At 40.9% G+C, this 22830-nt stretch overlaps 2 protein-coding genes across 5 annotated transcripts; both read left to right on the top strand.

Moving 5' to 3' along the window:
• Positions 1 to 2418: 2418 nt before the first annotated feature.
• Positions 2419 to 15029, top strand: LOC142380141 (C-Jun-amino-terminal kinase-interacting protein 4). 4 transcript variants are annotated; one of them, XM_075465715.1, is made up of 28 exons: positions 2419 to 2556; positions 3789 to 4177; positions 4304 to 4498; positions 4617 to 4737; positions 4904 to 4974; positions 7115 to 7179; positions 7614 to 7686; positions 7781 to 7950; positions 8065 to 8330; positions 8724 to 8781; positions 9503 to 9655; positions 9775 to 9817; positions 9935 to 10062; positions 10220 to 10273; positions 10714 to 10854; positions 11329 to 11461; positions 11661 to 11738; positions 11817 to 11864; positions 12006 to 12147; positions 12304 to 12346; positions 12454 to 12534; positions 12637 to 12704; positions 12822 to 12970; positions 13059 to 13230; positions 13361 to 13474; positions 13548 to 13646; positions 13771 to 13860; positions 13994 to 15029. In XM_075465715.1, the coding sequence occupies exons 2-28, from the start codon at positions 4079 to 4081 to the stop codon at positions 14113 to 14115; spliced, it is 2976 nt and encodes a 991-aa protein (XP_075321830.1). In that variant the 5' UTR covers positions 2419 to 2556; positions 3789 to 4078; the 3' UTR covers positions 14116 to 15029. The 4 variants fall into 4 exon arrangements, with proteins under 4 accessions (XP_075321830.1, XP_075321829.1, XP_075321828.1 ...); XM_075465714.1 differs by having other exon boundaries at positions 11655 to 11738; XM_075465713.1 differs by having other exon boundaries at positions 11293 to 11461.
• A 2352-nt stretch (positions 15030 to 17381) lies between these two features.
• On the top strand, positions 17382 to 22779 carry LOC142380140 (coiled-coil domain-containing protein 106-like). Its single transcript, XM_075465711.1, has 8 exons — positions 17382 to 17508; positions 17977 to 18046; positions 18132 to 18230; positions 18321 to 18542; positions 18677 to 18733; positions 18891 to 19160; positions 19281 to 19448; positions 19552 to 22779. Exons 2-8 carry the CDS (start codon positions 17977 to 17979, stop codon positions 19866 to 19868), a joined length of 1203 nt encoding a protein of 400 aa, XP_075321826.1. The 5' UTR covers positions 17382 to 17508; the 3' UTR covers positions 19869 to 22779.
• Positions 22780 to 22830: the final 51 nt, after the last annotated feature.

Here is a 22830-nt window from a genome sequence, read left to right as displayed (position 1 = left end):
TGTGCATGTTTGTGTTTATGTGATAGAAAAAAAGAAGAAAGGTGCTTCTGAAGGAAACTTTTTAACAGAAGGCCTTCTTACAGAATAAAATGTTTGCTTGAAGGCTGTTCACTCAAATGGCACACATAAAAAAATACTAAGAAAAAGTTTGCTTTTGTTCATTTTTAATTACTTGCAGATAAACTTGTTGTGTTTAAACTTGCAGTGATAAATACAGAAGAAAATTAATTAAAAAAAAAATTTATCCAGAAAAGTCTTGTTATCCTTTTTAAAACGACTGTGGGGAAATGGTCCTGTTTATTTCCAATAGGCAGTGAAACAACCTCACTGTTTATGTGCAGAGTAACTTCACTTTAACTTTATTAAATGGAGAAATTGATGGTGTTCCCCTTGTTACTGATTAAGCATGTCTTAAATGGCCTATTTTCCCACTGCCCCTTCTACAGGAAGTAAAATAAGTATGTTAAAATTGGTGAAGAAATGTGGCACACTAATTAAATTAGGAAATAAACAAATGCGGGTTGGTACATGTTACCACCAAGCAAGAATATTATGTTAGTGACACACCAGCTGGCAGGTCTTGTTAGCTTGGTTATGACGCTGATCTCGAAAAGCTAAACTGATATATCAAATTACAAAGAAAAAAAGAAATATAGTTTTACTCTATTTTATGCTAAAATGAGGACAAAGAGACTGTGTTTATTGGGATTTTCTTGTTTACAATTTAGGCAAAATGGCGCATGAAACAGCATCAGTTCAATTTGAACTGTGGTACAAAAAATTGTTATTCCAACAGAACCTTCATCTGAGACACTCCAAATCTCACTACATATCAGGTCGGACCAATCAGAAAATCTGCTTAAACATGACACTAATTGGGCAAAAAAGAAAAGGGGGAATTGCACATGAAAAAATGCTGACTTTAACACTGCAAAGTTAGTCACCCTGAGCTCAGGAAAAGTCTGAAGTGAAATCTAATGGTAACGTTGTTTGGTAAACGACAAAAAAAGAGAAAAAGAAGACGAGAGCAAAGCATTTTCTTTGCAACAGATATATTAATGTGTTTAACTATAATCTTACTATGAGTTTGATGTACAATTATCTAAGTTTTTTGTTCGAAATAACAAGACCCCATGTCATTTGGGATTTAAAACAGAGTTCTGAAGGAATTATAATCATTTTTGCGGATGTGCCGATCATTAGAAAGTGATAGAGATCAAACGTTATGTTATGCTGTGCCATATAATGTTCAGAAAAAAAGATATGTGGTAAGGGCAAGAAAAGCAGGACTTATAACCAAAGGTGTGATCAGAATGATGTGTGGGTGGGCAGTTAGCTCATCTGGGGGGGCAGAAAACAATACCTGAAAAAAAATCGGTGGAAAATTTTTGGAGAGGTTTTTAGACCAGGACTTTAAGATGCAATAGCTTTTGTTTAACATGCTCCACATTCTCCATTGAGGGTTTAAATTCAAGTAGATACTTGGGGCAAGACATCCAGCCAACTCCAGCTTTTTATTACTTTCATTAAGTCTACATTTCAGATCATTATATACAACAAAAACATCCGAATATGTGAAAATTACCTTTTTTTTTCAGCAGCAAGGGGTTAAGGTTACGGAGGGGGGGAAACACGATAACAAAAGCTATAAACTTTGCAGATATATGCTTTTTTAAAATCACCACCTGCATTTATTCTATCAATACAAGACACAAACAGAGATAATAAATCGTGGCCTTTTTTCTGGCCAGTTTTCTTTGGATGGACAGGGCATTTCTCAGGGGGGCAGGACTTGTTCCTGGGGGGGCAGTGCCCCCCCCCGTAGCAACGCCCCTGCTCATAACTGAAACGTGAAGGGTGAAAGTGTAGAATAAAGATAGGACATACACGTGTTGGTAACTCCACCTGCTGGAAGAAATACAAACTTCTTCCCATTATATTTCTTGCCCTGATTTACACTTTAAGTCGTTTCCTCGGCATACCTTTGAACTCACCTGTTTTATACTGATTTTTACGATCAAATTATAGTGGCGTCTGCACATATGCTTCAAAGCACTCGACTCAGTAGTTACTTCAGCCTTTGCTTTTCATTTCACTGTAAGCTACACCTGAATAACTTCACATGTTCAATGTGCATACAAAGTCAGCTTTAAGATACTCCTCTAATCGCCTGGCATGCAATATAAGGCGAGTTCTCAGGCGTGTGAGGAATTTCAACAGGTATCAGACTTGGAAGGGCTTTACTCGGATCACCTGACAACCCACTGTAACCTCCTTAGTCACGTGTCATCGTTCAAGTTTCAGGAAACCTTTTTTTCTCCCTTTGAAAACACAACTACCTACATCCCGCCCCTTCTCGTTGTTTATTGGTTGCAGGCAGAAATCCCTGCGCTATGATTGGACAGACTGGAGACAGTCTTTGTACGTCAAAATTAAACAACAACCCCTTCTTTAAACTGGTTTCTTTATAATTGATATCGTCCCCGAAGAGAAGACGCCTGGATTTTAGTATTATTTGGCAGTAAAATGAAAGTTACCAAGGAGTTAGCCGTGAAGGTGAGTCTGTTAACCGGCAGCCGAACAGCACGGCGACACAGCTTGTTTTTTTTGGCCAAGTTACAACTTTGTTAGGTTGCTGCCAACGGTGTCTCAAAGTGTCCACTGTCAGTCACGTTATTTATTCATAGGCTACTAAAAGCCAGTTCATGTGGGACATTTTCACTGCTACTCGTTGTGTCTTATTTTTGCTCACCAAGTAGGCTGATAATCCATAATATCGACGTGTATAACCTGAAGGCTGACATGGGCTGTCATGTTTGTGTTTAAATTTGATCTCCTTGAATTCTTAAGTTATACATGTGGCGATATTTATAACACATGTGAAAGGACTCTGTAGTTTGTCTGCCTGTGCCTTACTAGTGATTTACTAATAACTGAAAGACAAATCCATTGAGGTGAATACGAAAGTTGCTTTCAACAGTTACATTAATTCAAAGGCAAAGAGTGACTTTGCTGTAAATTATATTTGTCTTATCATTTAACCGCCTATCCTTATTTCCCCATTTCTTTTGAGTTACAATACTAGATTTATCATTTACAGGTGAAGATCTTTCATGTCCCGTCCGCATGTTAAAATGTTCTCATCTTTTTCTGACTGTATTCAGAATGTTATGGGTTTTGTTTTATCGATAAAGAAGACAGCTAATATGACTTAGATTGAACATTTTTCATAACCAGACAGATTACTTGACCGAGCAATCGTTTAAAATGAATTGGTAGTTTAATGTTCACTGGAATGAAGTCGGTTGATACATTTAGAGGCCCTACGCCCAAAGATATTGTAAAACTAAAGCAGGAGGGAAGCTAAAAGTAACTCAAGTGGTTGATTGATTATCAAAATAGTCATTTTCTCTCCATTGAATGGTCCATTGTTAGCCATTGTTTTCATCTAGATGTACTCAACCCTCGTAAATACTGATAAAAGAACAACCTTGTTTCTGACTTGAAAAATACTGGCTTTAAATGAAATCCTTCTGGGCAACCATGTGTGACTAAGTACAGTCTAAATCCTGCGTTTGCATTCTTTGGCTAGCCAGAACACTAACAGGTTGCTGATCTTTCATTTAAAGCCTTCTTAATGTTTAGCTCTCCATTTCCATGTAAGTTTCAACCCTCCTGAGCAGATTTTTTTATTTGTACATGTGGTCACGTTTCTGTTAACGCTAGATGCAGTACAGAAAGAGGGATGATCATTATGTTCTGCTTTTTTTTTTACTTTTTTTACTCAGGATGGGCTGTAGAACACCTCCAGATGTCTTATAAACTCAAGACTACAGACACAGCTCGCTGAGTGCAGCCTAAGAGGATGCTGCGCTTGTCTACGGCAAAAGAAACACGATGCTGTTTAGGATGGGTGGTGCTGGTGTTGGCAGAAATGTTAGATAGCGAGCTAAACTAGTTATATTAGGTGTTGAGGAAGTATACTAAGAAAAAATTGGCTCACAGGATTGCAAGTATTTGCTTTCGGTGTTGCACTTCATCAGCCTTTTGACGGGAAAGGAACAACAAATAATTACTGATGGAGTACAGTGAAAGAGTGCTGTGTGGGACAGGGGAGGTGGACCTGGACCCCAACATTGTGAGTGAAGAAGCAGGGAAACTGTATTCAGAACTACAGGTAAGGCGTTTTCTGTGCCATTACTGTTCCCAGTCAAATAACATGCCACTTTTCTGTGAATGAAAATGTTATTTACACATTGTCACACACCCGGATTCTCTCTCTGCTGCTTTAACTCTACCACAGACTGTTATTGAGACTCATGGTGAAAGCGTTGTGGAGTCCCTGGTACCCATATTTGTGTGGGTCCTGGAGGGGCTGGCGACCTGCAAGGCCCAGCTCAGAGAGCGAGAGGAGGAAGTGGAGAGGGAGAAAACTGAGCGAGAGGAGCTGCTGGAGAGATACCAAGCAGAGAAAGCACTGAGGAAAGAGAGTCAAGAGGTGGGAGATGATGTAGTGTGGTATATTAGGATTTATGCAAAAGGTTTTAGAAAAAGAGTGTTAAAAAAAAATGGTGTTGGATTGTGCCTGTGACTGTTGAATCTTTGTTTTCTTTTAGAGGTATCTGGAGTTGGATGACCAAATTGAACAGGAGAGGAGAGCCATGAAGGGGAGGGAAAAGGAGCGAGAACGGCGAGAGCGAGATCTGGAGAAGAAAGCAAGAGAACAAGCTGATCAGTGTGAGTATTTCAGTATTAACTCTGGCAAATGAGTCCCATAATTTCAACTTGTAAGAATATATTCTTACAAGTTTGATACAAATATCATGAAAAGATGCTAAAAGAACAACTACTGAGATGGTTCAATCTCTTAATTCTACATGTGTTCTCTCTTTTCTTCTTGCAGTGGTGGCCTTGGAGGAGCACAAGGCAAATCTGAGTAGAGAGCTGAGTACACTGAGACACACTAACAACAAGGTCGGTGCTGCTGTGTGGCCTAAACACTCACATTTCAAATCTGAAGTTTGCATATGCTCATCAAGGACATGAATGTAGTGGCAGTGTTGGACTTCCAATGATTGATCTGAACTGTTCTTTATCCACGCCAGAATACAGAAGAAGTTTTGATTTCTTTTGGGTTTTCTGAAACCCGACTGCGGAGCTGAAAGTACTGAATTGTTATTCTCTGATTATGCGTGACTACTGACTTCAGCTTCTTTGTGCCAACATTAAAAGATTTCGTTTGACAGCAAACAAATCTGGATTGACTAAAACAGTGTGCAGCTGGAAGGTTTAAGTAGCACATTACAGATCTGAGTGGGGATTTCAGATCTACACAAATCAGGAATGTCTCCTACAGCCATTTCTAAACTACTTCAAGGTAATTTGTTCAGTCGCACAGTTAATTGCAAGCCGCATCCAGTTTGCCATGGTCTGGAAGAAGACCCATACTGTTACCCGGAGATAAGACAAATTGATTTAGATGGTCTGAAACATCCCAGAAAACCAACTGTAAACTGCTGGAGTGCCACTGTTGACAGCCAAAAGAAGCTGCCGTCCCAGAGGGAAGTCTCAGCTTCAAAACTGACTGAAGTGTGCAGTTGGACAAGAAAAGTCCTTCTGCAGGACGGCTGCATGGCCCGATGAGACAAACATGTAGCTATTTGGTCACAAGGACCAGAGGTATGTTTGTAAGATGAGGCATTGAACCCAAGAACACTGTTGCTGTTAAACGTGGTGGTGATGAATTATGTTTTGGGGCCGTTTGCCTCTCGAGGAAATGATAAATTGCCCAAAGTGGATAGAATATAAGGAATAACTTGGGTCTAATCCTAATTCCTCTCCTTGGCCCAAACAGTTGACCCTACCTGTCCATTTTTCTGAGGTTCCCCAGTTCTTTTAGCAGTTAAGGACCAGTGGTCACTAGGGCTGAGCAATTTTATCAACACTGTGATATATATCGATATTTCGTTTCCCGATAACGTATCGATTTTTTTTTAGCCGCGAGTATCGATTTTTTTTTTTTTTTTTTTTTTTTTTTTTTTTTTTTTTTTTAAAGCAAACTTTATTGAAAAGTGAGACGTTACAATTACTGAAAACACAGAACATTAAGGTAATACAATACAATGCCAGGGGGTCACATTATACAAAACAGTGATAAATTAGTTCATAAAAATGTTGTATAAAGTGCATAGCTCTCACGTTTGTGACATGTTCGTTTGTTTCTGTTTGTCTGGCTGTGTTGTCCTTCCGGTTCAAAGGTTGGACCACCAGTCCAATCAGCGACGATTCATGTCAAATCACACTGTCCCTTTTTTTTCCCCCCAGAAAATTATGTAAGTGTATTGAATTGAATCGTATCGTTGGCTGAATATCGTGTATCGTATCGTATCGTGAGATTAGTGTATCGCTATAGCCCTAGTGCTCACCGCATTCAAATAGGTCCCTGCATCCTATTGGTTGAAGGGTAAGATGACCACTATTCCTTGATCCCTAAAGAAAGGTGGACTTACACTTTGAAAAGCAAAACTAAGGGTCAGCGGTAGGAAGCGCGCTTAGAAGTCTTCCAACAGGCCAGTGAGCCCCAAAACACATTAAAGCTGGTTGTAGAGTGCATAGATGAGGCTAACATAAACTTTGGGAAAGTTTTTTGCAAAATCCTGACCTTAATGTAAGGATAGTGCCTAAAAGTCTGGTCTGCAACTTGGAACCAGCAAATAAAGTCTTTTGAGAAGAATTCTGAAATATTTGGCCAGAATTCAGCCAGAAACTTGCTGATGGCATCTATTCAAAAATACAAATCGTCAACACACATTAAACTACATATTAAGGGTGCTTAACGATGGGGATTTCCGAATATTATATAATGATTTCTTAGCTAAAACAATTCAAGCTTGTGCAACAAATTCCTGATGATAACTTAAGATTAAGCAACCATTTTGCTCCCAAAGAAAACATTGACAGCTCACTTTTCCCATGATATTCATGTCCACAATGAGCATATGTAAGCTTAAGTTTGGATTTGTAGGTGTTACTTTAGCACAGTATAGGCCCTTATTTAACAGCATGTCACACAGTTTTGCTTCGTGTTTCTTATGTGTCATTGATGTTCCTCTAGTTGACTCTCACATATCGGGAACTTCTGGAAAAGAGGAAGGATTCTGAAAGGGACTCTCCTTTGAGGTGGTTCTCAGCTCTTTTTGGTTCAAAACAAATTTTCTTCATTCTGAATGCAGGGTCTCATACAGGAAGGCTACAAGTGACCCACAATAGCTGCTTTGTTGTGAATTAGGTAGCAAGCTACTACAGTTAAAAACAATTGCAAGAACTCTTCTGTCAATAATCAAACCCATGTTATAAAACGCTACTGTTTCTGAGAGCAGTGTCTTTGTTTGCCTTTGATAGTTTAGTTTTCATCATGTGAAACTGAAAGACACTGTCTTTCAAATGTAAAAGAAGTTTGGAAATGCACTAACAAACATTTAGAGACGTTTGTGGAAAGTGCTTAGTAATTTTACATATAAAAAAACATTAAAAACAAAGAAGCCATAGGTTATGATTTGGTTATTGTCTTTAAAGTTCTTAGCTTTAAAATGACCACGCCGTGTTTTTCTTAGGAATCATGTGCGCCCCAAGGTTGCTGACCATCCATCTCACCAAGTGTTGTCAGAATCCAGTGTTAACGAAAAGGTGAGGAGATTTGCACCCAACACTGCATTTCTCAAAGTTTCGATCAAGGATTTTGAATGAAGCTGTTGAAGCCCTTCTCCTTGTTTTTCCACAGATTATTAAAAGACCACATTCAAACTCTGGTCCCCCATATTTGGAAGATCTAATAGCCAAGAATGAAAAACCGATTGCCTTTGTTGCAAAGCCTTCTGGAGATCAGATTCTCACTGACATCATAAGCTCGACCCCTGAGCTGACACACTTTCACGACTGTGTTAAGGCGAGGTAACAACCGTAATCTACAAAGTGATAAGTGTCACTTGGAGATGGAAAGCTTGTGAAGGATGTGATAATGAACTAAACTGATGTTCCCTTAACATCATTTACGATCATCCTCAGCACCCCAGTTAGGCCCAACACCGAAGAGCCACTTAAAGATGAGTCTGAGGCCAGCTTGGAGGACCAGATGAGGGAAAGGGATGAGCTCAAAGTGGAAGAGAAGGGAGGAGAGGTGCAGAAAAATGAGCAGGAGCAGCAGGAGGTGGAGGTGGACGAAGATGACAGTATGGAGTGGGAACTCCGCAACACCGACTCCGTATTCTCTGAACTGTCAGAGCTGAGTCGAGATTACGTGGACAGTGTGGACCAAGGGGCCAGTATTAGAGGTAAACCTAGTTCTGTTTACTTATTTTTTTTAAAAAGTTAATATTACACACAGCTTGTGTAAAAGTTTGAGTTTTATCAGACAGCCGTGTGTTCATGTGAGGGCAGAAACAAATATTGCAAACACAGAACCTGCATTGTGTCAAAGTATTTCTTTGGTGGGGGCAGAAGATTGGTGTCTGAAATGAATATAGCAATAGTGGAAAACTATTTATACCCGGCTAACATGAACTGTGAGGACATGAGAGACAGCGGTTTCTGTCTGTAGGTTTCATACAGCCTTACTTCCCTGTCTTATTGAGTGGATTAAAGTCATCCCAGTTGAACACACTAGTTATGGTTCAGTGTTATGGTCGCATTTGTTTATTCAAATTTCAATACTTTTGTCTGTTTAGGAAGCGCAGACCAGTTTGAGGAGATTCTTGCTCAGTTTGAGGAACTGAAAGTCATCCAGTGAGTCCTGCCCTAATTTCTTGAGTGTATGGGGGGTGTTCCACACACGGGGCTTTCTTCCTTCAGCAGAAACAAACAAACGATTTGTAGAAAAGTTATAATTCACAATTTGCCTTTTTAAAAAAAAATTTGAATTAAAGGCGGGGTAGGGGATCTTTTTCTGGAACATTTTTTTACATATTGCTTGAAATACTCTTCACACCCCCATTGCAACCAATTAATTAAAAGTTTTGACACAAATATGAAAAGTTTTAGTGGCCTCTAGAACGTACAATCTAGGAAAAACAGTATCCAATCATTGTGAACGGACCGTTCACAATGATTGGATACTGATGCCGTCTATCAAACTGCAATCTGCTCCTCCCTCCCCTTCCTTCCCCCTGTGCGCGTACCCTGCTCCGTGAACGTCCAGAAGCTTGGCAGGAAGCTAAACTAGAGCCAGCTTGGCTAGCACTTAGCATTATTAAACGTATAGTTAGCATAAACTAAATACTAAATACTAAATACGGCAACGATCGATGCTTGCTGTCAGAACAGCGCTCGTGCACCTTCGTGCTCGTGCGCGTTCATGTACTCTAGAGGCGTGCCTTCGGGGGGAAAGTGAAGAAAAGGGTTGGGACTTTTTACCTGTGTATTTTCAAAATGCAGCTTCGCTGGACTCAAAATCCAGGATCTCCTACCCTACCTTTAATTTATCTGTCTTTGCATGTCTTTTCCTCAGCGAGTTAGTGGAAGCCGCCCGTAAGGCTTTGATATTTCGGGTCGTCGAGCTGACCGACGACCGCTCGGCTCTCATCCTGGAAGTTGCCACTCTTCAGGAAACGGTTTCAAGATTGGAGGGGCGGATGAAGGAGAAGGAGGAGGAAATTAAGAGGTGTAGAGAATCATTTTAAATGTCTGACGTGTGTAAAAACAAGAACTGTTAGCTCTTCAAAAATGTTGATTCATCACACCTGTTTCTTTGCAGTAAAATATGCTCACTGTTGTTCACAGACTGCGGAGAGAGCTGGAGGCATGCCAGTCTGAGGGTCCCGATGTAAGCCATCGTACATTTTATTTTAAAGATTTAAAAAGTTACTGCGTGCTAGATAAGATTGATAAGTATGAATCCTACCCGGTTAGATAATAACATGAAATCACATTTCCCACTCAGGCCTGTCTGCCCACGTCCACGCGTCAGTTCTCGCGTTCTGAAATGGCCCGTGTGGTCATGGAGAAGAACCAGTATAAGCAGCGTCTGTTTGAGCTGCAGGAGGCCATGAGACATAGCCAGACACTCCGGTAACTTTACCTCTGAATAACAGTATTTCAGTCTGTTTATTCATCATGCTTTTATTCGATGCGATTTCCCTGAGATAGTCCAGTTTTATTCAAATAGATGGTGTAACAGTTGCGTTTAAGATTTTTGCCCACTGGAGCGCTTTGACTGTTTTTATAGGGCGACAAAGGAGGAGAAGTACACAGAGGAAGGAAGGTCAAGCGTTTGGAGACGGTAAGTTAATCTTATCTCATTTTACTGACCTATTAAAACAAAAAACATCTGAAATTATACGACACGTCCGTCCTGTTGTCACTCGCAGCCTTGTTCCCACACTTGTACTCTATGTTCTCATGGATAAATCAGGCAATAAAGATGCCTTATGACATATTGTAGTAACAGTTAGACAGTCTTACATGAAGGCTGTAATGAAGAAAAGGAAATACTGAAAAAGTAAGCTGGGGGGGGGGGGGAGTTTAGTGTGACATGATGTGACATTTGCAACATTTTCTTTTCTGTCTTTGGAAAGTTTTTTAGATGGTGAAAATAGTTTATCTTTCAGGGTCTAAACGAATTACTAAACTGAAATATGTAAAGCAGTCATGTTTGATAATGTGTTGGGTTCAGACAGTTAAAGGACTATATTTCGAATCTTTTTTTCTTTTTAAAACAAGATTCAACCGCTTGTTTGGCCTGACAAAGGGACCACTCGTACCACCTTCCACTTCTGCATTGTTCATAGCAACTTCACCATCACTCAGCCGCTCTCCTCTGGGATCGCCACAGCTACCATCTACCATTCGAGCCCAGGCTGAGTAAGTGCCCGTTTCCTCCCACGTTACTGTTAAAAGCGCTTTTATAGAATCAAATTTAGTCAAATTTAGCAATTTTTCTTTAATTGAAAGGAAGTAAATTCAACCGGTGCAGCGAACAGATGTTGAAAATGATGTTTACTCTTGAAATCTTTGGGGGGAAATGTAAACATGCTGTGCAAAGTCGGCTTTATCTCAGACGTCAATCAGACCTTACAATGATCTCAAGGCTCACATTCCAGAGCTGTGATGTTTTCCAAAGTAGAGGTTACAAAACACTGGCACTATATAGTAACAAGTGTTTAGCACAATCTGCAGCTACCTTCCTTTTTACTGTTACTTTTCATCATTTTCCCACTTTTTGTTTGCTGCAAGGATTGTATTTACTTCAAATGTACTGTGTTCATTTTATCTTTAAAAATCAAGCAATTATGTATTCAGTGTCAAGCTGATAAACACCAGCGGCATCTTCTCCAGATCTGCTTCTCCTGCTGTCGTTTCACCGCGTGTCAGGAGGAGGGAACTCTACAGAGAAATGCGCTCCTACATTTGGGGGACTCTGGGAAAGCGGCAGATACATGGTTGGAGCACGCCACTGACAGGCACACAGGTAGACGAGCACATGAAAGTGGTTTGATTTGAATAAGAAAAAGGAAGAAAGAAAGGAAGCTTCCCATTGCTGTGGTATAAGACTGCGTTATGCTTGTTTGCGTTGGTATACTAACTGCCTCCTATTCATTACACTGTTAATATTTCAGGGCAGTAGACAAGCATATTCATGTAATTAATTGTCATTGCATGAGTCCCAGGAACCTGTACCTGAGCCTAAAGATGTGCCTGTCCTAGTCCAGCTAAGACTGTTGGATCAAAGAGACTCCACTGCCAAGGTGAATATTGTCACTGCAAGTTTCTGCGGAGTCATTCCTGAGAATAAAGATTATAACTATCGTATTTTTTTTCCTCAGCTGAACTGTGCTGTTGCAGTCTCACCCGAGATCTCCGGAGAGCCCACAGTAAGTCTGTCATTATCCTTGTTAAGTGCAGCTTCAGTCGGACTCTAATTATGACCATCCAGCCATGACTAACGTCACCTAGGCACAAGTTGTTTCATGCCACTCATCTTTCCAAACTCCATATCTGCCCTTCTCTGCCAGTGTTCTGTGTGGGTAGTTTCTGGCCCTGCCTCCTGCAGTGATATTACAGTGATTGATCCAGCACGGTCCAACACAGTACTGGATCAGTTCAGCCTCCCTCCCACAGCCCCTGCCCTCTGCATCTGCGCTGTGCCTCCCATAGGTCAGTGCTGGTTCAAGGGGCTTCCGCAGCCGCCTGAAGACTACTTGTCTAATGTGTTACACAGTTGTATTGCTGCTCTTATTGGAAACACTTGGAAATCAACAGCGATTACTCAGCATTTCCTCTGACACAATCTCTCTGGTCTTTTAACGTTAGGTAAATCTGCAGGGACTGTGTGGATTGGAACTCAGGAAGGAAGGTAGTGTCAGCTGAATAAGCAGCTCATTTCACAGAATAATATCAAAGGTCTTGTGTTGGCCAGCGTTCCCTCACAGACTTCTCTCTCTTTTTGTCTTCCTTTCACAGCGTTCTATTACATCGAGCCTCTGCTGACAGGAGATGCTGTCTGCAGTCAGTATGTCTCTCAGAGGGCGTTCATTCACTCATGTGAGTTCTGTCTGCAGTGTGTCCAATGCATTAATGTTTAAAAGAGTAAAGCACTTATCTTCATGTTTAAAGAATCTACTTTGTGCCAATTCAATCTCACAGGTATTCCAACAGTCAGGTTATAGCTGGTTTAGCTGATGGGACTCTGGCATTTTTCTCACACACTTCAGGTAAGGACTTTCAGTTTCCTGCGACGGTCCCAGTTAACCAAATTCATGGTTTGCATGTTTCACATCACCGATGCTTAGTGAAATGAATGGTGGACTAATGGCTGCTGGTATGTACAGATGGCTGGAATCTGCAGTCACACTCTGTGATGCCTCTTGGATCAAACCCTTTGCAGCCCATTCGCTGTTGCCTTGTTAAAGGTGGCCGTCTGTGGGTGGGGTACTGGAACAAAGTTCATGTGGTCGACACCGACAGCAAGAAGGTGGAGGTAAGAAGCAGAAGATGTCTCTGCTAGAAATGTTTGTGAGCACACTGCCTTTAAACTTGTCGTCATCATTTCTTATGTTGCTGCACAGCAAATATTTTCAGTGTCGGAGCGCAGTGAGCAACAGGTTCGCTTCCTGTGTGCGGGGGGAAGCGGCGTCTGGACGTCCTGCCGACTCGACCCAATCCTCAGGCTGTTTGATTGGTCCACTGGACGGCCGCTGCAGGAAGTCGATTTTTCTTCTTTGGTCACAAAATCATTAGGTGCTCAAGCTCCTTCTTTCCATTTTTTTTCTTTTAATGCAAGTCAGTCTCACGATATAATATTGCCTTTGTGACCGGCCGCTCTCAATTTAAGCTCTTTGCTCATCTAACACGTTTTATCTCTCTGTAGGCCTGCCCTACCTGACGCTCTCACCTCTCCAGATCTCTTCTCTAACTGTCATCTCTGGTCGTCTGTGGGTGGGCACAGGAGGTGGTGCCATTTTCTCCATCCCCTTGTCTATAAGTATGTCTAATTTACTAAATCTTATATTGTCAGAAATGTGCTGTTTAGTATTAATTATGACAACTACCTACAGCCTCAGAAGATGCGTCCATCCCGTACAGCTTAACCGCATCAGCCCAGCTGTCCTACCATGGACACAGACAAGCGGTCAGATTCATCACTGCTGCACCCGGTAAGAATCTTTCTTTCACTCGTTAGGCATTTTCACTTTTGTGACATTTTGTGGAGATCTTTCAGGTTGTACTTGCCTCTTTTATTTGTATTTTGGTGACCTTATTGTCATCTTTGCCTCACAGGTTGTTTGATCACCTCTCCTGGCAGCAGCCATGTCACTACCGCTCAGCTCATCCTCAGTGGAGGAGAGGGCTATATCAATTTCCGAATTGGTGGGTTTAAGAAAAGTGTCACTGTCGGTGTCGAATTTCTCGCATGTCAGATCAGTTACGTACGACATGTTGATCAATGGTGTAATCGGAGCTGGGTTTATAAAACACGTAACTAGTTTGGCCAATTTTGCAGGAGATGATGCAAGTGACGATTCGACTGAGGTGTCTCAGGCGGCCACCCCGCAGCGCTCAGAACGCAGTCACATGATCATCTGGCAGAATCCCCCTCCCTCTATGCCCAGCCCTGCACTCTGATATCATTCAGCTCCTGACTCTTTACTTGTGGGATGACATAAAGCAGACATAATAAACTGCAGACGGGAAGTGATGCCTTCGGGGAATGGACTAAACCAGCATCTCAACGTGGCAGCAATTAAAGCATCGTCTAAAAGTACAAGACCTCTGATATTTTGTACTTGATTACCTCATTTATTTGTTCATCTGTCTTTTGACTGGATAATCCTGATGGATGATGCCTTCCTGTGTGCCTTCATCTAATTTTTATATCGATGCTGTATGTTTGGTCAGTGATTTAACTGCCTGATGGACTTCTGCACTAATGGTTAACTCAGTTTTCATGACTTACAGCTCTAAGCGATTTCTTTATTGCTTGCTCAGCAAGATGCAGAAATCTTAATGCGTCTTAATGCGTCCGCTCTCTAAGCTGATGTCTACATACTTTGTTGTTAACTGTGAACTGGAAACGGGTTTACTTCTTTGTTCTGCATAAAGACAATCGGAGACTTTATTCTCCCATGATGCTGCATTGGGTCTGGTGGCACCTTTTTTTGTGGTGTGTATTTCTGGAATTTTTTTGCCATGAGTATTAATTCAAATTCTGGTACTTCTCATTGTCTGTGGAGTAATTGCAAGTCACTGCACATTATAAATGTGTGTTTAAAAAAAAAATCTCTCAAATGAAAACCAGCTTTCTTTAAAGAATTATTTATTTTCTCATTTAGTTGTTTGATGTCTCTGGTTTTTATGAAATGCTCGAGTGTGTTTCATGTTTAAATTTGACTTCAGTGAATTTGTAAAATAAGAGAGAGTTCTTGCAGGTGTCGCATGCAGTATTTGTGTGCAGAGGCTTCTTTTTGAAGATGCTGATTATGGGTTCTTGATAAAACTTGTGCAGATAGAATTGTCATTAAAATGCTTTCTGTTGTTAATATAGTACCTTTCCATCTGAGTGGCAGTAAGATAATCTTCTACACAAGATTCTTAATATCCTGAGGAAATCATCTGAAAACATTTTTTATTTTTTAATGCAGATTAGCAGTTTTACTCTCCAAATTATCTTTAACACTTTTCAACATAAAACAACCTAAGCAGAGGATACATGCTCTCCTTGTTTCTTATAAAAGCAAAGATTGGTAGTCGTCCCCCCCTGATGGGCAATGAAGGGCTTGTGAACAAAAACTGTTTTGAATCAAGGAGAGACCATCTGAATGACACTTCTCTTCTTTGGGCAGTCTGGCCTGCCGCCTAATTAACGATAGCCTTTCATGTAACAGAAATCAAAATAAAGTCATCGAGTCTTTGGTATCTTGTGGCTCCACTTTCTACGAAGGGCTGCTACGAGTCCTGGGGATACGTATCCTGCGGCTCAGAGAACAGGCCAGTCGGTCCACAGCTCCAAACACAGCCCCACCAAGCTCTTTTTTGGAGTTCAGACCCTCAATGTTGCCACTGTACCACATGACCCAGCCCGCCAGGGAAAATAATACCAAAAGAGCTCCTGAGTACACCAGCAAATCCCCAAAGTCTCGACCTTGAATTTCCAGTGGGGCAAAGACGCCGAGCAGGAGGGATATCCCACCCAACAGGTCCATCAGCACCGCAAACACCAGCGCCAGCTTACAGTGGGACAAGCCGTCATACTTGTGTGCCATGGCTGCACTGAAAGAGAAAGGGGAGCTTGTTGTGTGGAAAATGTGGTTTGTGTGTACAACATGTCAAGTCTTCATACTCATGGGCAGGTAAGTCGACCTGCCCAACAGAAACAGGCCCCTGGTCTTCTGCCAGAGACACAAAACAAGCTGAGAAACAAAAGAAATGTAAACAAAGATGTGAAATTACAAAATTGTGAGATATCCATTGAGAGATACAAATCGACTACCAAGAGTTTTGAATAGCTCTTAATGAATGCAAAAATTACTCATTAAATCGTGCACTGATGTAGTGACACAAAACGACAAATGAGAGTGATATGACAACCATAAGGAAACACAAAATGAACAATATGTGCCACAAAATAACCATTAAGAGACAAAATGATCTCAAGAGACACAGAAGGACTTTCTAAAGATGCTTTCAAACTTATCAAATGATGTAAATGAGGCAAAAACAAGGTGCAATTTGTCCACAAAGTGATATAAAATGACACAAAACAACTGCAGGATACACAGTTGAAGAGTTAATGAGCACAAACTGTATCTGCATGGTTTGTGGTTGTTTTTTTTTTTTTTCTCTGACTGAGTAGTCATTTAAAGGACAAATGAGGGTCCTATTAAATGTTGGTGCGCAGGAGCCATTTGTTTTGTAACTGTCCATGTTAATGTCTAATATCTACAGATTCCATAATAGAAACAACAGATTATTATATTCCATTAAAACAGTATATGAAACGAGGCGTATTGAACTGATCCACCATAAAGATGAAGATTGGAGTCACTGCGTTAAAATATGTAAAAAAAAAGGAAAGAATTCTTCAAATGATGACAAGTTAAATTTGAATAAACTGTATTTACACTATCGCTGTAGGATATTTCTTATATGTTTCTCTCTGGCCTTGCATGCAAACAAAAACAGGTGCCACACCTGTGCTTCATGAGATTTCCCTTATCGGCAAAAGTAAAAACGCAAACAAGTAGCTTAGTGCTTAACTGGTAACGACTACTTTCCCAATTATATCAAACACTTACCCTTTCGTGAAGTTGGGAAATTTCCTAAATTAAGTCGTAGTAGTTAGCGTGGAAATAGTGCGTTTTTGAGCCTTTCCGGATCGACTATAGGAGAAGCCACCTCCCGAAACCTGACACCTCCTCACCTGTTTAACCTGTCCTACAGTTTTGCCCCCAGGAGCGCCAGTGACAGTCCTTTTCTTTTTGTAAAAAACTCTAATAAGCTCATTGAAAGGAATGAGTTTACAGACCGTTCTTGCAGCACACATCCCGCATATATATTCATGAAAGATATAAACATAAACAATTAAGTTTGTCAGCGCAAAAAAGAAGAAAACATTCTTTGGTTATACATTTAGTCATTTGAATATATATATATATACATATATATAAATAATTAAAATATTTGCAGGGTTTAGCTGAATATAAACAATTTTCCAAGATATAAAAGTTCCTCGCACAAAATATGTGTACAAACATCTTTGTCAGTCTAAATTAAAAGCTGCCATGGGATGAATTAAAGGCCATAAATGACTCTTCTTACAGTTAGTGTAACCAGAGACAGTTGAACGGACACTTATCTTATTACAGCCGGAAATGACGTCAGGTAGCGTGGAAAAAAAAAAACTGTCGTAATTGTTATTGTTAGCTTGTTAGCTAGCAGACGAACTCGTGAAATGGAGATATGACTGAGTAATAACGTCTTATTACATGTGCACGATTAAGTTATTACAAACGTGAAGTGGTACGTACCCATTTCGGAGGGTTATATTTACAGTGTGGATATCATATTAATGTCAATATGACGGAATTAAAGAACTAAGTGGATAGAAAGAAGGATTGTAATTATATATTCTGGCTACATTTTTGCTAACATTAACACAAAGCTAACGTTGGGCTCAGATAATTTCTCCTCCTTGTGAACGCTGTTAGGCCGCTACAAACTTATACTTGAGAAGCACAACTAGTTTGAATGTTTTGATTTATTTTTTTATGTCTGTGAGTCATGTAATAATCTGCTTTTTCTGGCTCTGTGTGTTCTAAGTAGGCACACACGCGCAGTGAAGGCTTTCCCGCAAACAGCATCTTTCTTAAAAATAAAAAATGGGTGCTTTACAAATATTTGTAACAAAGCCTCTATACTGTGTCAGGTCATATGCGTGGCTTGATGATAATTGTCTGAGATTAAATAAATGTTTGTTTTTGGTAATAGATGGAGGAAGGAAACAGGAGTGACGCAGCTCCCCAATCCAAGAGCCACGCAGGTTCTCTCCACCTGCAGAGTAAGGTTTTGATGGCTCCCAGTAAAAATTATTGTCCAGCCTTTGAGTCAAACGCAGTTACTCAATACTACGTCTGTTTTCTCAGCTCCAAAAAATGAGGATTCCTATGAAATTACCATCCCCTATGAGGAAAGCAACTTTGAGCAGCAAGGATTTTTCAACCAGAGTGATCAGAATTTTGATGGTGAATGTCAGATCATTTCTGCACAGTTAGATCATTCTGCTTACATACAACACATGTGACCTCCCAATCTGTCCCGCTTGTCCTCCGCAGAACCGCCCTCAACCACTGGCCCATCTTCAGTCAACAACTCATACATGGTGATCACCAACCTGCGGACCCAGCTCCAGATCTCTGTGGAGAAAAACTCTTGGCTGCAGAAAAGAATCGAGGACTTGGAGGAGGAGAGGGACTTCCTCCGATGCCAACTGGATCGCTTCATCTTTTCCACAAAGAGCCTGGGACAGGAGCAGAGTCAGAGCCAGTACAGTAATGGTGAGGACAGGGGACGGGTGCCAGCTGATAAGCTGTCCAACTGTTTGACTAATGGTTCAATTAAAAACTTTGGCAAAGCAGGTCTTTTGAGATGGGAAACATATTCTTATCTTTCACTGTTTGTTTCTCACAAGGGTATGAATCGAGACGATTCAACTGGAGAGCAAGAAGAGAGGAAGATCATCCTGCTGGTAAACACAAAGACTGAAATGCAAATACTTTAAAAAAAAAAGAAAAAAGAAATGGCTTGCTACAGCTGTGCAGCTTGGTCACAATTTACTGTATTCAATATGTGTGTTGCATCTGAGTAAGCAGATTCTCAGTTTTTAAGGTTTTTCCTCCTCATAGAACAACAGAAGACAGACTCACAGCAGTTTCCTACACGACAGTTTGTCCAGCGAAGGTCTGGTCCTCCCACCTTGGTTTCATCCAAAAACCGGGTCTGCAGTCCATTAAGCACTCAGCTCGCCTCCATGAATGCTTTGTTTAATTCAACACAATCCCAGTTGCAAGGCCATGGCCACAGTGCTTCCAGTACCACAGCCAGTGGCAGCAGTGGCAACACGGGCATTGCTATAAGATCATCCATTAATGAAATGAGGGGACGCAGTGGTCCAGGTAATATAGATCAGATGGTGTAAAGCTTTGCATCACCCTAATTACTTCAATGACATCAGTGTTTTTGTATGTCTTTAACCTGCTGGGTTTTATTAAGTAGATATTTTTTTGTCTTATCAGATGCCATGTCACTTCTGGGAGAAACTGATGAGTACTTGCAGCACAATGGCTACATTGAGGAGGAGGAAATTATTTCAGGGGAAGATGTACTGTCAGATACAATTACCAACAACAGGGACCAGATAAAGAGACGGCGAGTCCTCCGAGCTCCAAGAGAGCGGCAGAGAGGTGAAGGAGGGAAAAAACGTCCTGCAACAAAACTCAAAATTTTTCATTTTTATTGCTTATGAGACTGCTGCAGCTAACTCTCCTGTGCATTTCTCTTCTTCAGTAAAAGACGCTGCTGGAGTGCTGTTTCGCTACAAGAAAATTCTGCTCACATACCAGCGTCTCAAAAACATGTCCAAGGCTTTCCAAATTCACGGTGTTGACCGAAACACGGTTGCTTCTACTACACCCATCGCTGAGCTGCTTCTTGTGGCCCCAGAGAAAGTGGCTGAGGTGGGAGAGTTCGACTCATCCAAGGAAAAGCTTCTGGACTATGCCCGACGCTGCTACATTGCCCTGGATGAAGAGACTCTCAACAGAGTGCAGGCCTTAAAGAAGAACAACCTTCTCCTGCCCATCTCCTACAGGTTCAGACACTGAGGGGAGAAACACACATTCCTGGGAAGTGTCTCTACAGCCGTTTTCACACAACCACAAGGGTCCGGAAATGTTCTAGAGATGTTCCAGAGCGGTGGCATAGGAGATCACAAATGTCCGCAGCATTCACCCTGGACTTCTTGTGGAGATTTTCCACCAAGCCCTCAGGGAAAAATCCCCAGAACATCAGCGAGTGAGACAATGTACGAACGTGTCAGCAAATATTCCAGAGTATTTGCTTCCACTCTGTGAGAGAGAGTGCGTGTGTGCTGGTGAGAATTTGTCTTTCTGCTGACGTGTATGCACTACTCATATCAACACAATAAGTAGCCTCATCTGCTATTCTCAGCCTGTAAAGAAAACCCAATGATTTCCAACTCGTAGTTTCTGCATCGCATGCTGCTTACGCGCGCTCTGGACAGCCGTTCCCCTGCACCTCCTCCCTCATATTTCCAGCCTGGAGAGCGTGTCACCAGCTGAAAGCCTCCCGCTGTGCTGTGCTTGGGTGAGCAGCAATTGTGGAAAAAGTTTGAACCAAACCGTCAGCACATTGTTCAGAAAATCTCCAGTGTGTGTGTGTGTGTGTGTGTATGTATGTGAAAACGGCTTAGGAGCCAGTGGAGTGGAGTAAGCGATAAGAAAGGCTGTTGGGTTCCTCTGCAGCCGGCCAGCTCACTGCAGAGGCACAGATTTAGACACTTTTCTTTACGGATAAACTCTTCTCACTTCACTAATACTTTCAACACAATTCAGATGTGTGGGTTTATATGACAAATCTTCATTTAAAGGTAGGGTAGGAGATCCTGGATTTTGAGTCCAGCGAAGCTGCATTTTGAAAATACACAGGTAAAAAGTCCCAACCCTTTTCTTCACTTTCCCCCCGAAGGCACGCCTCTAGAGTACATGAACGCGCACGAGCACGAAGGTGCACGAGCGCTGTTCTGACAGCAAGCATCGATCGTTGCCGTATTTTTAGTATTTAGTATTTAGTTTATGCCAACTATACGTTTAATAATGCTAGGTGCTAGCCAAGCTGGCTCTAGTTTAGCTTCCTGCCAAGCTTCTGGACGCGTAATTCGTTCACGGAGCAGGGTACGCGCACAGGGGGAAGGAGGGGGGGGGGGGGGAGCAGATTGCAGTTTGATAGACGGCATCAGAATCCAATCATTGTGAACGGTCCGTTCACAATGATTGGATACTGTTTTTCCTAGATTGTACGTTCTAGAGGCCACTAAAACTTTTCATATTTGTGTCAAAACTTTTAATTAATTGGTTGCAATGGGGGTGTGAAGAGTATTTCAAGCAATATGTAAAAAAATGTTCCTGAAAAAGATCCCCTACCCCGCCTTTAAGTGAGGATGTAGGGGTCTGTTCTATTTAGAGATAGAAAATTGGTTTTCATTGCTTGTAAAACGTGAGAACAGTTCCGTGTGATTCAGAATGGGTGATGGTGTCTTTAGCAGTAGGATCATTAATGTTTCAGCCTTTATTTGGCAGAGAAGTAGTTTTTTTAATTTTTATTCTCAACATCTGGATCAGACGTTTGCTCACTGATAGTTTTTTTATTTGTATTATTATTATTATTATTATTATCGCTTCTGAAAGCCTAAATAATCAGATTGGGCGTTTCTGTTTTTCTTTTTTAATGCTTTTAGACACAATCTCATAGTCTTTCAATCACAGTCTTTTTGTGTTATGTTCTTCTCAAATAACGATACACTTTTAACTTAAGCATCACCATTACATTATGTTTGTGTTGCTCGGTGTGTTCTTTTTCTGTTATTACATTTTTACAGTATTCTAACTTGCCTTACTGCAATTTTTGTAAGTTCCCAGCATAAGAAGCAATCCAATTCCCTTTCTTTCCTCCGTTTCTTCAGGTTTAACGGAGGGGAGAGCTTGTAAAAGAAATGGATACAATCACTAATTGGCCATTGTAAAGACAAGTCTGACATAATGTGGTGCAGATGCACTTGTGACAACACTATACTTCTGGCTAATAGAGCCTCTGGTTTTTGGCTTAAAATGACTTTGGACACAAAGACGTTGGTGGCATTTGTATGTTTTCTTGATATGAGCACCAGTTGTGCATCTGCCCGGTTTTAACTATATTATTGTATTACTCTGTTGTCCTACTAAGGGTTGCACCCACGATCTTTGTATATTATCTTCCTATGTCCCAGTAAATGTTGCCTCTTCTGATATCGAGAATTTGTAATGCGACGTGACATCAACTTTTGTCAAATATGGCTCTGAGCATTCACACTAATTACTACTATACCGGCTATTTGTAACACTGTGTAACTTTTAGTTCCTTGTGAAAACTGTGCATATCTCACAAAGGTTTTAACAGTTAGAACATCAGAAACAGAGGATCTGTTTCAACTTACCACACACGCACCCACATGTGTGCTCCACCACACATGTGAGAAGAGCTGCGGGGATCTGTAGTCTGTAGGATATTTTGTTCGAATTTGTGATTTTCAAAGAAGCAGACCGCATTTTACAGTTAAGTGTAGTGTGTGTATTGTTGAGGAGAAATATGGAAACTTCTTAAAAGGAAACCATACAGGCTACAGTGGAACAGTGCATCCCTCGTCTTGAATTTTAAAGTGAGAATTACTGTAATCGAGGACCAGAAACCACTTTTTTTTTTGTATATGATGGTACGTTTAAGAGACAGACTGAAAATTCCCTCCAGATTGTGGTGTTTAAAAAAAACGTGACTGAAACATTTCAGTATGTGTGACATGTCATTAAAGCATTCGTATTTGTACAAAAATGTAGAATTATTACCGTAATCTGTAAAATCCAACAGCACCCTTGCTGAAAAAGTGTTTGTTACTCTAATGAACGGTACTGTTACAACAAGTGCAATAAAATGGTTTATTTCCTACAAATAAAGCTGATCTTTTATGCCGTTTTGTCCCATCAATTATAGCATGAATATCCTCATTGTGCCAAC

The sequence above is a fragment of the Odontesthes bonariensis genome, chromosome 5 (assembly GCF_027942865.1).
Source record: "Odontesthes bonariensis isolate fOdoBon6 chromosome 5, fOdoBon6.hap1, whole genome shotgun sequence".
Taxonomy (NCBI): Eukaryota; Metazoa; Chordata; class Actinopteri; order Atheriniformes; family Atherinopsidae; genus Odontesthes; species Odontesthes bonariensis.
The sequence above is the reverse complement of the archived record's forward strand: the minus strand, read 5'-3'. Positions and strand labels throughout refer to the sequence as shown.

Coding starts and splice junctions, on each gene's coding strand:
- LOC142380140 (XM_075465711.1), top strand. CDS start 17,977: ATGGAGGAAGGAAACAGGAGTGACGCAGCTCCCCAATCCAAGAGCCAC. Junction 18,734..18,890: donor AGAGGAAGATCATCCTGCTG/GTAAACACAAAG, acceptor TCCTCCTCATAG/AACAACAGAAGACAGACTCA. Junction 19,449..19,551: donor TCCAAGAGAGCGGCAGAGAG/GTGAAGGAGGGA, acceptor TCTCTTCTTCAG/TAAAAGACGCTGCTGGAGTG.
- LOC142380141 (XM_075465712.1), top strand. CDS start 4,079: ATGGAGTACAGTGAAAGAGTGCTGTGTGGGACAGGGGAGGTGGACCTG. Junction 12,705..12,821: donor ATTTTTCTCACACACTTCAG/GTAAGGACTTTC, acceptor TGGTATGTACAG/ATGGCTGGAATCTGCAGTCA. Junction 13,647..13,770: donor ATTCATCACTGCTGCACCCG/GTAAGAATCTTT, acceptor TTTGCCTCACAG/GTTGTTTGATCACCTCTCCT.